This window comes from Atractosteus spatula, chromosome 4 (assembly GCF_055471065.1).
Source record: "Atractosteus spatula isolate fAtrSpa1 chromosome 4, fAtrSpa1.hap1, whole genome shotgun sequence".
Taxonomy (NCBI): Eukaryota; Metazoa; Chordata; class Actinopteri; order Semionotiformes; family Lepisosteidae; genus Atractosteus; species Atractosteus spatula.
Window position 1 is genome coordinate 52,609,692 of NC_142709.1, and position 13,167 is coordinate 52,622,858.

General features: G+C 42.7%; 1 protein-coding gene across 1 annotated transcript in view; it reads left to right on the plus strand.

Moving 5' to 3' along the window:
- Nucleotides 1-13,167, plus strand: part of LOC148836544 (uncharacterized) — a 142,085-nt gene that overhangs the window by 114,824 nt on the left and 14,094 nt on the right. Inside the window, exons 6-8 of the mRNA XM_088914477.1 lie at nucleotides 4,995-5,140; nucleotides 11,800-11,979; nucleotides 12,685-12,879. Of these exons, the coding sequence (XP_088770603.1) occupies nucleotides 4,995-5,140; nucleotides 11,800-11,979; nucleotides 12,685-12,879 (521 nt within the window). The remainder of the gene's footprint in view (nucleotides 1-4,994; nucleotides 5,141-11,799; nucleotides 11,980-12,684; nucleotides 12,880-13,167) is intronic.

Here is a 13,167-nt window from a genome sequence, read left to right on the forward strand (position 1 = left end):
CACGAACCTGACGATACAATAGGAGACTGTCTAGAAGTACATTTAAAACTGAGGACAGAGGGTACTTCATTACATGAGGCTTGTGGGAATATAAAACAAGACACCCAGCCATGATCTTGAAATAGATTCCTTGGCTTCTTTCAAGAAGTGGCTATATTCCCAGCCAGGACTGAGGCACGTTTTGTCTTCTGTCACCACATCATTTTCTTGCAGGTATGAACCTTTCATCACATCATTTAATCTGCAGCCCAGAAGTGTTTTGGCCTTGCATATTTTAACCAAATTCACCGGTGTGCGGAGCCAGCATGAAAACTTTACAAGTGTTTAGTTGTAAGAGCAAGTTAAAGAGCATTACATTATTTCAGATGGTCCTGTTGGAAGAAAGCCTTTTTATTTCAAAATGCTTCAGTGACTGAAACTAAAGTCTCTGGCATATGAATCTTTGCATTAGCAATGTAGCTGGGGCTGACTCAGGTCAATTCTAAGTAAATGCTTGTTCTTCTCCAGACTCTCCTAACATGTCAGAGAGTACAAGTCAAGCACTGACCCTTCTCACCCAGCACTGCAGTGGATGGGGATTTAGTCTTTATAAGGATAAAAAAAAACGCTGTCATGTAATCTATAGTGAGATTAAAGGACAGATAGAGAAACCAAAGCAGACTTCATAAGCGTGAGAAGTTCTGATTCATTCCATTTCCTGCTAGGGATGCCACCTGGCACAGCACTTCCTGAGCGGTGTCAGACAGTAGTCTGTAATAAAACTAGAAACAACCATCATGCATTCAACAATGACGCAGACTGAAGAAAACATTTGGAATGCTTTGCTCTTTGGCAACACAGCTTTTAAGATTCTTTCCACAACCCAAGATCCACCCACTGATCCTCGCTTCGTAATTTGAAAGCTGTTGATTTAACACATGGATAGCTGTGAAAGAAACGGCTTCCAATTAAAAATGTTCCAGGTTAACGTATGCTTTATATTTTTCTGAAAACATCTTTACTAAGAGCACTGCAAGACATCTGATCCATGTTGAAGCATACAAAAACAAAAGATACACTGTCCACGGCACTGTGCTATTACCTGCTCTTGCTGAATGATTCAATTGTAGGGGATGACCTTTTGAAAGCACCCAGGGCAAGATTCCTTTTCAGATTAAAGACCTGCTTTTTCTGGAAATTAATAAAGTTTAATTTTTTTCCATGATTCATCTTTTCCCTGCGTGGCTCAATTCCTGAAAATTTCGGAAAGAAAGGGAAAAGTGGACAGAGGGGCGAGCAAGATTCAGCTGGATAGAACTGTCTTCTCTGCTAGAGTGCCATCTCTTTTTTGTGTCACATGAGAATAATGCAGGGCTTGTACTGTATGATGCATTAAGCACTAGGAGAAACACAATCACTGGCTTCTAAAAGGATTGTATTCCTGCATGATGGATATTTACAGTAATCTCCTAGAAACTTGCTTAGTGTTCCAGCAAGCAACAAGCTCAGTCTGTGCCAATTTAGTCAGGAAATTCACCCGTCGCAATGAGATCGATCAGGCAGACATGAATTGCTGAAAGCCAGGAACCATGATCAGGAATATCCAGAAATGTAATTGTGAATTTGATGCTGTATTGCTGTGTCTCATGCTTTCTCCATGCATCTGTTTTTACATCAAATCTTGTTAATTAAGTACTATGAAGGGATCAGGTGATAGTCCCGCAGTGTGAAGAGTTGCATTGCGGACTTATGAGATGAAAGCCTACTTCACCCTGACTTTCCAGATAAACTCACTTATCCTTGATTACAGTTCAGGACAATCCAGCAGTATTTGACACACTGTAGCGGCTGTAATGTAAGGCTATCAGTTGGTGAGGTGGGAGGCAGCAGAATGGAACTGTATACAGAGTGTACATTGTTGGCTTTTGGTTACAGTAGCACTTTTGTTACTGTCATCTTTATTTGTTTAATGAATCCCAAAACTAAAGCTAAACAATAGCTTACGAGAGCCATTAATAACTGCCATCCCTATGCATGAATTATAAATGAGGCAGGCTGAGCAACCGCTCTGGAAGCTAGACCGTTTTTCCCTGCTCACTAATAAATAAAGATCAGTCGATATCTGGGCAGGAGCCAGCTGTTACCACACACTGTGTCACTGGTATTCAGGGCTTCAGGAAAATGCTAATTACTCAAGAAATACTGATACTGGGGCTTTAATAAAGTAAACTAAGGGCAGGCAGAATTTCTAAAATGATGTGTTTCTTGCTGTGTGCAGTGTGTTTTTTTTTTCAGGAATAAACCTGTTGTTACTAGGCAAACACCACTGGAAATCTGTGTCAAAATAACCTATTATGTTGAAACTGATGGCGTCCATGCAAGCTTTCATAATCAGCATGTGTATGTGTGTGCTCCACAGTTACCTGATTAGGATAATAGACATATTATACATATTCATTCATAATATACATATTAACCTGTGCTTTCATTTGTATTTATAGGAACTTGAATATACTTCACTCTTTATCACATATTCAACTGGTATGTTGTGACATTTAGTCAGAAAACAGATGAATTTATAGTTGTTAAAATGAAACCAAATAATCTAATTTAACACAATATCTCCCAAGGCCTTAGATTATTAGGAAAGGTCTCTTTAAGGACAGTGGCAGTGGTGGCTGAGTCAGAGGATTTTAAACACAAGTTTAAACTTTACTCCAACTAAAAACATCAGCCTTGTAACTCAATAAAAACAAAATCATTTTAAAACTTTCTTTTTATGATGACCAAATAATATTAACAGCTAACAACAATGGTGGAATTCGGTATCATGTTTGCTACTTTGTTCAAAAGTGACTGTATCTGTGGTTGATATTAACAGGGCTGTGACTGTAACCACGGTGATATTATGAGGCTTCCGATTCTGGCTGGGTCAGTTGAATTGTATGATGTTAAGCGGAGCTTGTAATCAACAGGATTGATTACTACTGTATTTTTCATCCTAAACTATATTTTTTGTCAATGTTTGGATATCAGATTTGTATCTGCTCCCAGTGTCTGCATTTCATTGCTGGAGGCACGTTGCATGAATTTTCTAGTCAAATTATTTATTTAATAAATCTCCCTCCGATATCTGGTGCTGTCATGCTATCTTCTCCCTTTGTGTGCTGCATTTTCTGTCTCTGCAGTCATTTGTCATTCTACTTACCCAGATGTTGCCACAGCAGTTTGCATGGTGTACTGTAGATAGTTTAGCATGGTTTGTCAAGCAGGGCAGACGCTTCTTGCCAATTGTTGTTTGTTGTGTGTGTGTTTGTGTGCCTCTCTGCATGGGCGTAAATTCGCATGCTGGTGCATGTGTTTGTGTATCTGTGCAGAATGAGGACTGAGCTCTATTCTGTCTATAGACAAATGAGCCTATTGCCTGCAAGCAGAAAGAAACAGCAGTGTTTTTTACTGACTGCACTTTAATCTCTTGTCCTGACATCTCTGTAGAGCTGTCCTGCGTGACCTAAATATTAACCTCGACCTAATTATTAATGTCAGACACTATTTTGTGAAATCAGTTAACTTAAACAAAAAGACTTGTTGATTTGTTGATGTCAGATGCTCACATTTCATATTGAAAGCAGTTTAAAGTTTTATTTCCGAGCACTGTAACATGGACTACAAGGAATACAGCAGCTTTATTACATTCTGTGGTCTTTACCAATCAAAAGTATTCACCTAATGGACATTCTGCTGGTTAAATTGTTTAATAAACGCCATACAAGAAGCAAATACTGTTGATAAATATTGTTCTGCAGACATTCCTTTCCTTGGCAATACCTGTCTCCTTACTTTGCCTCCTCTTTTTTGAATGACAACTTCAGGTTTTCTCTGACATTTATTGAAGAGACGTCATGTTGTTGAAATAGCTGTGACTCAGACACAGTGGGAGATAGCTGAGAGCTCTGTGCCAAAAATAGGAAACCCAACCAAAAAGCTTTTAATGGACATACTGCTGTGGTGGGCCTGGGGCCGGGCTGTGAGACGGAAAGGCAGTTCTGGATTAGTGCAAATCTGTCCCTGTGGACTCTCTCGCTCTAATAAAAGAGCACCTGAACAAGACAAAATCTCAAAAGCGCCTTCACATTCTCTCAGCTGTACTGGGTTCAGTTTCGTAAGCCATATTAATTTCATTCTGTACAGGCTTTCACAGACTGAGCAAGACTTATTAATGGTAATAAAAACAAATTCACTTAGTTCGTGTATTTTCATCTATGGAGGCAGCATGGTGGCTCAGTGATTAAAAAGCTGCCAAACGTCACTGGGGCCCTATGTTACTGGGGTGCTATCTGTGTGCTGTTTGTATGTTCTCCTCGTGATCATGTGAGTTTCCTCCAGGTACTCCAGTTCCCTCACACAGTCTAAAGGCATACTGATAGGTTAAAGGCTTCTGGGAAAATTGACCCCAGTCTGTGTTGGTCCTGTAATAGACTGGGATCCCATCCAGGGCGTATCCTGCCTTGTCCCTGTTGCTTTCCAGGTTAGGCTCTGGCTCCTCTGTGACCCTTTATTGGATAAAGTGATTAGAAAGTGGATGGATATCTGCATCTCTTGTTTGCCTGTGAGCAGCAGAAAACGCCACAGTGTGGAAACTGAGGGGGCTTTTCTTGATGTAGCAGATTGTGCCTCTGGAGCAGTCAGTGTGAACTGCAACCTAGTTTCTCTAAGATTACCTTAATCCCAGTCCTCAGGATAACATCTTCAGGTTTTTGACCTTTTCCAAGTTTTCAAAAATAATTTGAGCAAAAAGTGTTGTTTTCTGTTACGTACTGTTGGGACACAATCGGCCTAGCTGATTTGGGTCACAGACACATGTGGTGTTTCCCAAGAAACGCCCAGCAATGAAAGTTTTGAACTAAGTGACGAGGTGCTGATGGACCACTTGTGGGTTCGCAAGGACGGTCAGAGAAGGACACTGTCTCAATGGTCCTGAGATCTGAAGCCCCTTTCCCTTTGTATCTCTCCAGCAGTAATCCCGGATGGAGCCTCTGACAGGACTGGGCTAGGCGATGATGTGGGCAGCGAGGAGGACCTGTACGAAGACTTCTGCAGCTCCAATCATCGTTTTGGACACCCAGGGGGGGGCGGCGGCGAGCAGCTGGCGATAAATGAGGTATGGCAAAAGTCGACCCTGTGCCCCAGACTTCAGGCATTTCACCCTTGCATTAATCCCGGCTGGACAACCCAGAATCCGAAACAAACGCATGGTTTGTCCAGCTCTCCAGCTCTCCAGGGTTAAGAAAAATTCAGGGTTGTGCCTGCTGCATAATCACAGTAGCTCATCATTTAAAATAAAAATGGTTATTCAAGATATTTAAATGAGAGCTGGCTGAAACCAGCTGCAGACAAAACATCAGTGTTTCAAAACAAATGGAGAGCACAACTGGGTCTTTCAAGCAATTTGCTGCTCCAAGCACCCCCTCAGAGTTTTCTTAGCCTGATGTTCATTTTAATCTCAGGAGCATATTACAGTTTTTCTAAGAAAGAGCATGCAGTATATAACAGAACAGACTTAGAATTGCACATTGCAATTCGATGTTCTCTCTAAAACTCAAAATTATGTGAGTACAAAATGCCAGTCATTTGCAGAAGAATGTTAAATTAGGGGCATGTTGGCACAATGGTTAGCATTAGTGCCTTGCAGCATTGGAGCCCTGGGTTCAATTCCTTGGGTGTTACCTGCATGGAGATTGCATGGCCTCCCTGTATTCACACAGGTTTCCTCAGGGTGATCTGATTTCTTCCCACAGGCCAAAAACATACTGGTAGGAAGATTGCCCCTGTTGTTAGTTTGTGGCTGTGTCTGCCCTGCAATAAACTGGTATCCCTTCCTTGGTGTATCCTGCTTTGTGCCAGGAATGCCTCCGGCTCCCCCACAACCCTGCATTGAATAAAGCGTTTAGAAAATGGATGGCTGTATGATCTTTGTTGTAATCTCAAGAACGTATTGTAGTTTTTTTTCTAAGACTGACCATGCAATACATAACACAGCAGACTTAGAATTGCATAGCCCATGCTTATCTTTCTGAAGCTCAAAATTATGAGAGTAAAAAAAGGCAAATTAATAGCAGAATAACCTTAAATTTGTTCATTGTTCTGTTGTCCTCCAAATGAAGATCCAGCCACAGTGGCTTTAGAGTCAGAAACGGCCCCGGGTCACAGTTAGCTGCAGGAAGACCAGAACAGAAAAAAAGCAAAACACACAAACAAATACAAAATTAGCTGCTGATACACTTCTGCGTCCCACCAGGCACCCACTCTCTCAATTAGCCTTTCTTCAGGGGTGATACAGTAGGTCTTCACTTGTCGTGCTGTGTTGCAGGCAGGCTGACTGTATGTTTGTTGGTGCAGATTTGAGCAGGTGTGTGACAGCGGACGAACAGCAGAGGAGGGAGGGAAGTTGTGGGGATGTGTGGGGGATATTAGTGGCAAGTCTCGAGGCAAGTCAGACTGAAGTGGTTCACATGGTATCTACACAAGGAAATAGACAATAACCCTTTACACAAAAAAGGTCCCAAAGGAAAACAGTAATTACAGATACAGTCTCACACTAGGGATGACAATTTATCACAATAGGGATTTTCTAACTGCTTTTTCTGATACAACGTTGAGGGGGAGCCAGTGCCTATCCCTGCTAGCAATGGGCACAAGTCAGGGTGCACCCTGGATGGAACACGAGTCCATCACAGGACACACACAGACATGTACACACTCACTCCAGGGCCAGTTTTCCCAGAAGCCAATTAACCTACCAGCATGTCTTTGGGTTGTGGGGGGAAATCAGAGCACCTGGAGGAAACCCCTACAAACACAGGGAGAACATACAAACTCCACTCAGATAGCATCCCAGGAATCAGACACAGGGCCCCAGCACTGTGAGTTAGCAATATCAACCACTGCACCACCATACCATCTGGGACCTTTCTTAATTGTTTTATGTAGAATTGCGTTTATTTAGAATAAAGGAAATGGTTGAATTGTCTATTTCATTGGATCATGCTTCTTGCACATAATTGCATGTAGGAAGGAGAGGTGTGCAGCATATTTCATATATAGAATATAGTTTCCATTAGAGGAAAGGAGTTGATGTCTGCCATTAAGCATCTACTGTAGAACTCAGATCTCTGGAATTTCAGACCCCAGGTTTCTGGGATTTGTTTTTCATTAGATCATCTTTCCCTTGTGCTGATGTGTGTGCGAAACAACTGAGCTGCAATTTGAAACAAGAGGAGCCTTCTTTCTGATGTCAGGAACACCATCCTGACATCAGAAAGAATTAGTTTGCCTAGACTGCGAAAGGCTCCCCTGGTGATAATGAGAAAATGGCTGAGCTGGAAAACCATTCAACAATGAGCTATTCGACAACAGTAAAATCTAAACTTTGACCCCACAATGAAAAAATGTTATTATCAACATGAATTCCGTCCTCTGGATTTTCACTAGTAGTAGAAGGACTCAGCATGGCATTTTGGGATGCAATTAACACTTTTTCATTAACAAGGGAAGTAGATCTGTACAGCATCCAAACAGTGTTCCAGAAATGTCTTTTCATCTTTCACTACCTGATTGATTTTTCAACACTATAGCAAGCGCAGTGAACTGAAGCTTCTCTTTGTTCATGGACTGTTAAGGGAACTGTGAAGTGACATCAATTTGTTACAAGAGAGAGAATTAGCTGTTACAGAGAGAGAGATTAGCTGCAGTGAGTTCTTTAATACTCTTCTGTTAAGCGTAGTGTAGGTTCTGGTATAAGAGAAACTGTTATTCACCACAAGTGAAATATTTTTAAGTTAGTGAGAAAAAGATGTTATGTTTGCATGAGTGGCCTGGATTCTTCTGAGCATATGGTCACTTGTAATTTTAAGAGGTGTCTGTGTTCATGCAGTGCAAACCATCCATCCTGTCTACCTGCTAGTGCTGTAAATTGGGTTGGCAGGGTTTATCTGGTTGGGTGAGTGATTCTAGCTGTTTTTGTTTCTGTGGAGAAAAGTGGGAAGCATCAAGACCTGCTGGGGTTTAATGTGACAGTATTAATCCTATTAACAGAATGGCATCTTAATGCAGATTATTGTTGGAATAGGGAATGTGGGAAACTTCTGTGCCAGTTCTACAATTCCTTTGACTGTGAAATATTAGTCAATAGAAGACATTCTGTCCTGTGTTTTTCTTTTTAATGTACTAGTCAGGAAGAAATAACACAAAGACGCACAAACGCCGCCAACAGTCAGTAGACATCACTAATAAATAGCTATTGCTGACACACAGACGGCTTTTAAGATCTATTATATACTGTCTCCTCTCCTGAGCCCCCCCCTCCCCCCCCCTTCAGCCTCTCTTGTTGCTAAGGCCTGCCTGGCGACCTCGGTATCCAGGATACGGAGAAGAATAGTGCTGGCTGATTGGTTGTTGCTGATGAGAAAAGGAGTAAAAAAAAAAACAGAAAGCAATGCTGGGAGTTAGATGGATGGTTATGCTAGTGCAGCTTAAGCAACCACAGCCACCATTTTTTTTCCTTTAGTTAGTGCTTTAAAGGGAAAAGAGGGGGAAAAAAGCTGCTATGCATGTCAATTGGATCAGCTAGAATTAGCATCATCTTGTGTGTAAGGTGCTTAGGCAGCAGGAGGAGAGAGAGGCTAAGGGAGAAACAGGGAAACAGAAACAAAGAAGGAGTAAGAGAGCACTAATTCAGCGAGATGCCGAGGCAGATAGACCTTGTCTCCTGACAGCGGCAATAAGAGACAGAACGAGGAGAGAGAGCAGGGGCTCGCACACACACACTCTTCCAGAGGCGCGGCGTGTGGCGGACAGAGGCGAGAGCTGCAGTCGGGGGCACGCGTTTCCCAGCCCGCAGGGGCCAGAGGCGGAAGGGATGGCTCGCAGCTCCCACAAGGCCCGGCAACGCTTGGGCCTAGTGAACACTTTCCTGAGGTGCAACCTGAGCCCGGAGACTCAGAAGGTGGTGGTGTTTGTCATCATGATGCTGCTGGTCATCATCAACGTGGTCCTGATGTTCCTGCTGGCATTCCAGTAGGAGCCCAGTACAGAGACGGAGGGAGAGACGGAGAGGCTGCAAAGAAAGACCTCTCTTTGTCTAGATTTGTTTTCATGGATGGGCTTCCGAGAACTGGGAAGTGAAGAGCAGGTAAAGGAATTAGCTGAGCACTGGATCTTGTTTCTGGAAGAATTATGTGGGTTGCATGCATCAGCTTTAATTTGGTGATTTGTGCTCCTTACCAATATTTCAGGTTGTTGGCTTATGCAGCATCCTGGATGGGTCTAGAACTCTGTAGAACATTGTAACCTTTGTGTGGGAGGCAGGGAAGGGGGTAGGTGGAGAAGCTATTTGGACTGCAGTTACTGTGACAGTTCAAGGAGGGAGTGGGAGGTCGGTCCTGAGCCAGTGTAACTTGCATCTATGCTTAACTAATCAGAATGCACAGGATGCAGATGTAGCTTTGTTAAATCAGCAGTCCTCATACAGGAAAGGTGTTTGTACGAATGTGTGCATTATTTTCTCTTGCTTTGTCAAGCAGTTGTGTCTCTGGTTCCATGGACTTTGATTGACCGCTGGGCTGTGCCCCTGAGTTAGTGGAAAAGGGAGTTCTGCAGAGCTGGGGGCACAGGGGTTTGGGGAGAGGAGAGCAGGGGAAATGAGGGGGGCTTGTGTGGCTGTGTCTGGCTGATTTGAGAGTTAGACTGTCACCTCCCCCCCCCCCCATCCCCTGGGACGTTTCACTGAAACACGTGACTCAGAGATGGAACATGTGCGGCACCATATCTGACTGCCTCAAGCCCACTCTGCCCAGTAGAGATGAAATAATCAGCATCTGCACAGGGCACAGCAGGACATAATGGCACTGACTCTGATTTTGGCATTGTTTCAAGAACATTCGATCAGATCAGGGATTTTTCTTTCTTTTTTGCGTTAGTGAGTGCCTAACACAAAATGATTCAATTATTTAAATAGGAAAACAAATCTATTTGTAATGTAATGTATTTGTAATTTGTAAACATGCCATTACATTTAAGTTTATGAAAGTGTTTTATGTGGTTTTAATAAAATTATTCATAATCACGTAACACCTAAAAGTGACTTATAAATACATAATAGTGCCATTCTGATAGGTAGTCTTTTGAAAGCAGTGTAAGGACCTGCACTTAATTTACTTTAGTTTTTTTAAACTGTGTGTACTTGAAGCTCATGTGCTGGGCGATTATTACATAATGCTCCTCCACGGGCTCTTGGTAGTGGTGGAGAGGGTCGGTTCTGTGGGTGTGTAGCTAAGCAACAGGCTCTAGTCCTCTTCTCTGCGGTGCAGATGATGGACCGAGGGGAGGTCGTTTCTATCTAGACTGCGTTTTCAGGTCTGGGTGAAGAAAGTAAAGCAGGTCTTGGACTTCTGACTGGCCCACATGCCAGAACAGGTCCGAAAAGCCCAGCCTTGGCACCCCAGCGGAGACAGGAACGCTAATGGACCGTGAGTCTCCCTCAGTGTCGTGTGGTCAGTGTGCGAGGACTGGTTGAGTTTCTGGAAAGGTTGTTACACTGGCAGGTTGGGGGGGCCTTCTGCACTGGCATGAGGGACAGATTCTGTCTTTTTCATGTTGAAATGCATACGTAATGTTTTTTTATTCCTGAAGAACAGCCTCGGGCAAAACAAGAACAAAAATTTTGAGCTGAACATCCCTTACGCATAGAACAAAAGAAACAGTAGGTACAGTGTGGTCATTATTGGCTTGCCAAAAAATTGCGTTCATTTGTATTTTTTGTTTAACTGAAACACGTTGATGTGAGGGTTAACAACTGTTGGGCTGGCAAGAGAATCATGTGTTTTTACAAAAAAGATTTAGTGGCATCAGAACAGCAGAGACAACAAGTAATGTGTTTCTGAGATCAGAGAAACCAAATCAAAGGGTCAGCATCTCTAAGAGATCTGTGGTGACTGTGGTGTCCGGTACAATCGCACTTACAGTATGGAGGCCGTTGAGTGGAGAGTCAGGTAGCTCTGATGATGTGAGACAAGGTTTATTTCTTTTCTGGTCCTAAGGGGGTGGTTTAGCATAACATAACAGGTCTTAGTTTCTACAGCTGTGACACTGGTTATTACAGATACAAGTCAAATTAAAGAGAGAATGAGGGGATCTAATAATTTGTAGAATATAGCATAGTGACTTAAGGAAGAATGTTGTACCAACCCTAAGAAATATTACAATAGGTACTCTTGCTGTGTTAAAACAGGATAATATTGTAGCAAAACAAACCCCAAGCACAAAAGAGACAAGAATATCTGTTTCTGCTACCTTGGTTTTGAGCAACATGCAGTGCAGACTGTCTTACAGAAGGCTGATATTTAAAGCGTGAATGCAGTAACGTAGGAAAAGTGAACAATTAAACTAATTTTAGAATGTGTGAAGTAGTGAGGAGGCAGCCATCTTGGATCAAGGCCACACCACAGGGCCAGGGTTTCAAGCTAAGATGGTGGCTTCCTCACATTGCCACCTCTTACTACTCTTTGTAATTTGCTAATCTCTGTATGTTAGTATGTCTTACATGACCAGCATTCAGCTGGTCCATGTGTTTTCTCTGAACCAACTCCATCTCTCATGGTTCGACTTCCAGGAAGTTACATAAAGGACTAAAAATAGCAAAAACATCTTCATACAGAGGGCTGTGAGTAGCTAGAATGAACGGGCCAGCCTTTAAATAAGGAAGAAGGGACTCAATAGCCTCTCTGGTTTGTAACTCTCGCTCTCTTCTTTTGTCTGCCCTAGCTGATCAGTGATGGCAGCGTGGTCTATGCAGAGGCACTCTGGGACCACGTCACTATGGACGACCAGGAGCTGGGCTTCAAGGCGGGTGATGTCATCGAAGTAGTAGATGCCACAAACAAGGAGTGGTGGTGGGGCAGGATCCTGGACAGCGAGGGCTGGTTTCCAGCCAGCTTCGTACGGGTAGGAACTTCCTCTTGTCCTCTGACTCCTGGGCTATCACTACTGCTATCAGCGTTTACCCTGAATGATTAATTTATAATTTTTAATTATACATTTGTACCAGTTCCAAGGGTTTTGAAATTGGTGGTTTAATGGTTAGAACCTGCTCTCCTAGTACCTCCTGTACTGTTACAAATATCATCATGAAATCATGGGAATATTTTTAATTACTTCAGCTCTTGAAAATGTAATACTCTGTTGTGCACACTTGTTATATGTTTGCCTTCAACATGAAATATTGCACAGTGCTGAGGCTTCCATCAATCAATATTTATTACATATTTTCCTGGTGAGCACTGAGAGTAGTGTAAAATTAATCAAGTTAAAGGAACAAATAATACAGAACACTTGAACCAAATGGGCTTATCTCGTTTATAACCATTCTTATATTCAAATGATATAATTTCCCAGATTCAAAATTATTTGATCAAACTTCAAAGCGTGTTATATTTCATATGATTGAAATAATGTTAAAAGAAACGAAAAAAATTAGACAAAGTAACAGTGGAAAAAGACCTAAGAACTCATTATTTTCTACACTTCTGTAAATCTGGAGGGGGCAGTTCCCTGAAGTGAGAAACAGGGGGGGCGCAAGGCCCTGAGGAGTGAGGGGTAGGCTGGTGAGCACGAGCGTGACAGTGCTGGCCGTTGGTTGCTGTACTGCAGCTCCGCGTGAACCAGGATGAGCCCATGGAGGAGTACTTAGCCAAGCTGGAGGACGGCTGTGAGGAGGAAACCGGCGGCGCAGGGAGGAGGCTGGGGCCGGGTCTGCCTAGCAAGGAGCAAATGAGATCCAACGTCATCAACGAGATCATGAGCACGGAGAGGGACTACATCAAGCACCTCAAGGACATCTGCGAGGTCAGAACGCAGGAGCTTCCAAAATGAAATACTAATGCTAATACGAGGGTTTTACTGCACACCACACCTGTGTTTCGTGCAGTACAGATTCACGCAAAAGCAGAGTTACACCATGTGAGCGTTGAATGATAGTGGATGCAGACAAAGATCTCAGTTGTTCTTATCTCAGTCATAAATGTGTCTTTTCCTGATGTTAATAAGACTATAACATTTATGCAACTGGTATAAAAATAGGCAGCATTACTGCCAGATAGGCTCCAGCTCCCCTGCAACCGTGAATTGGAAAAA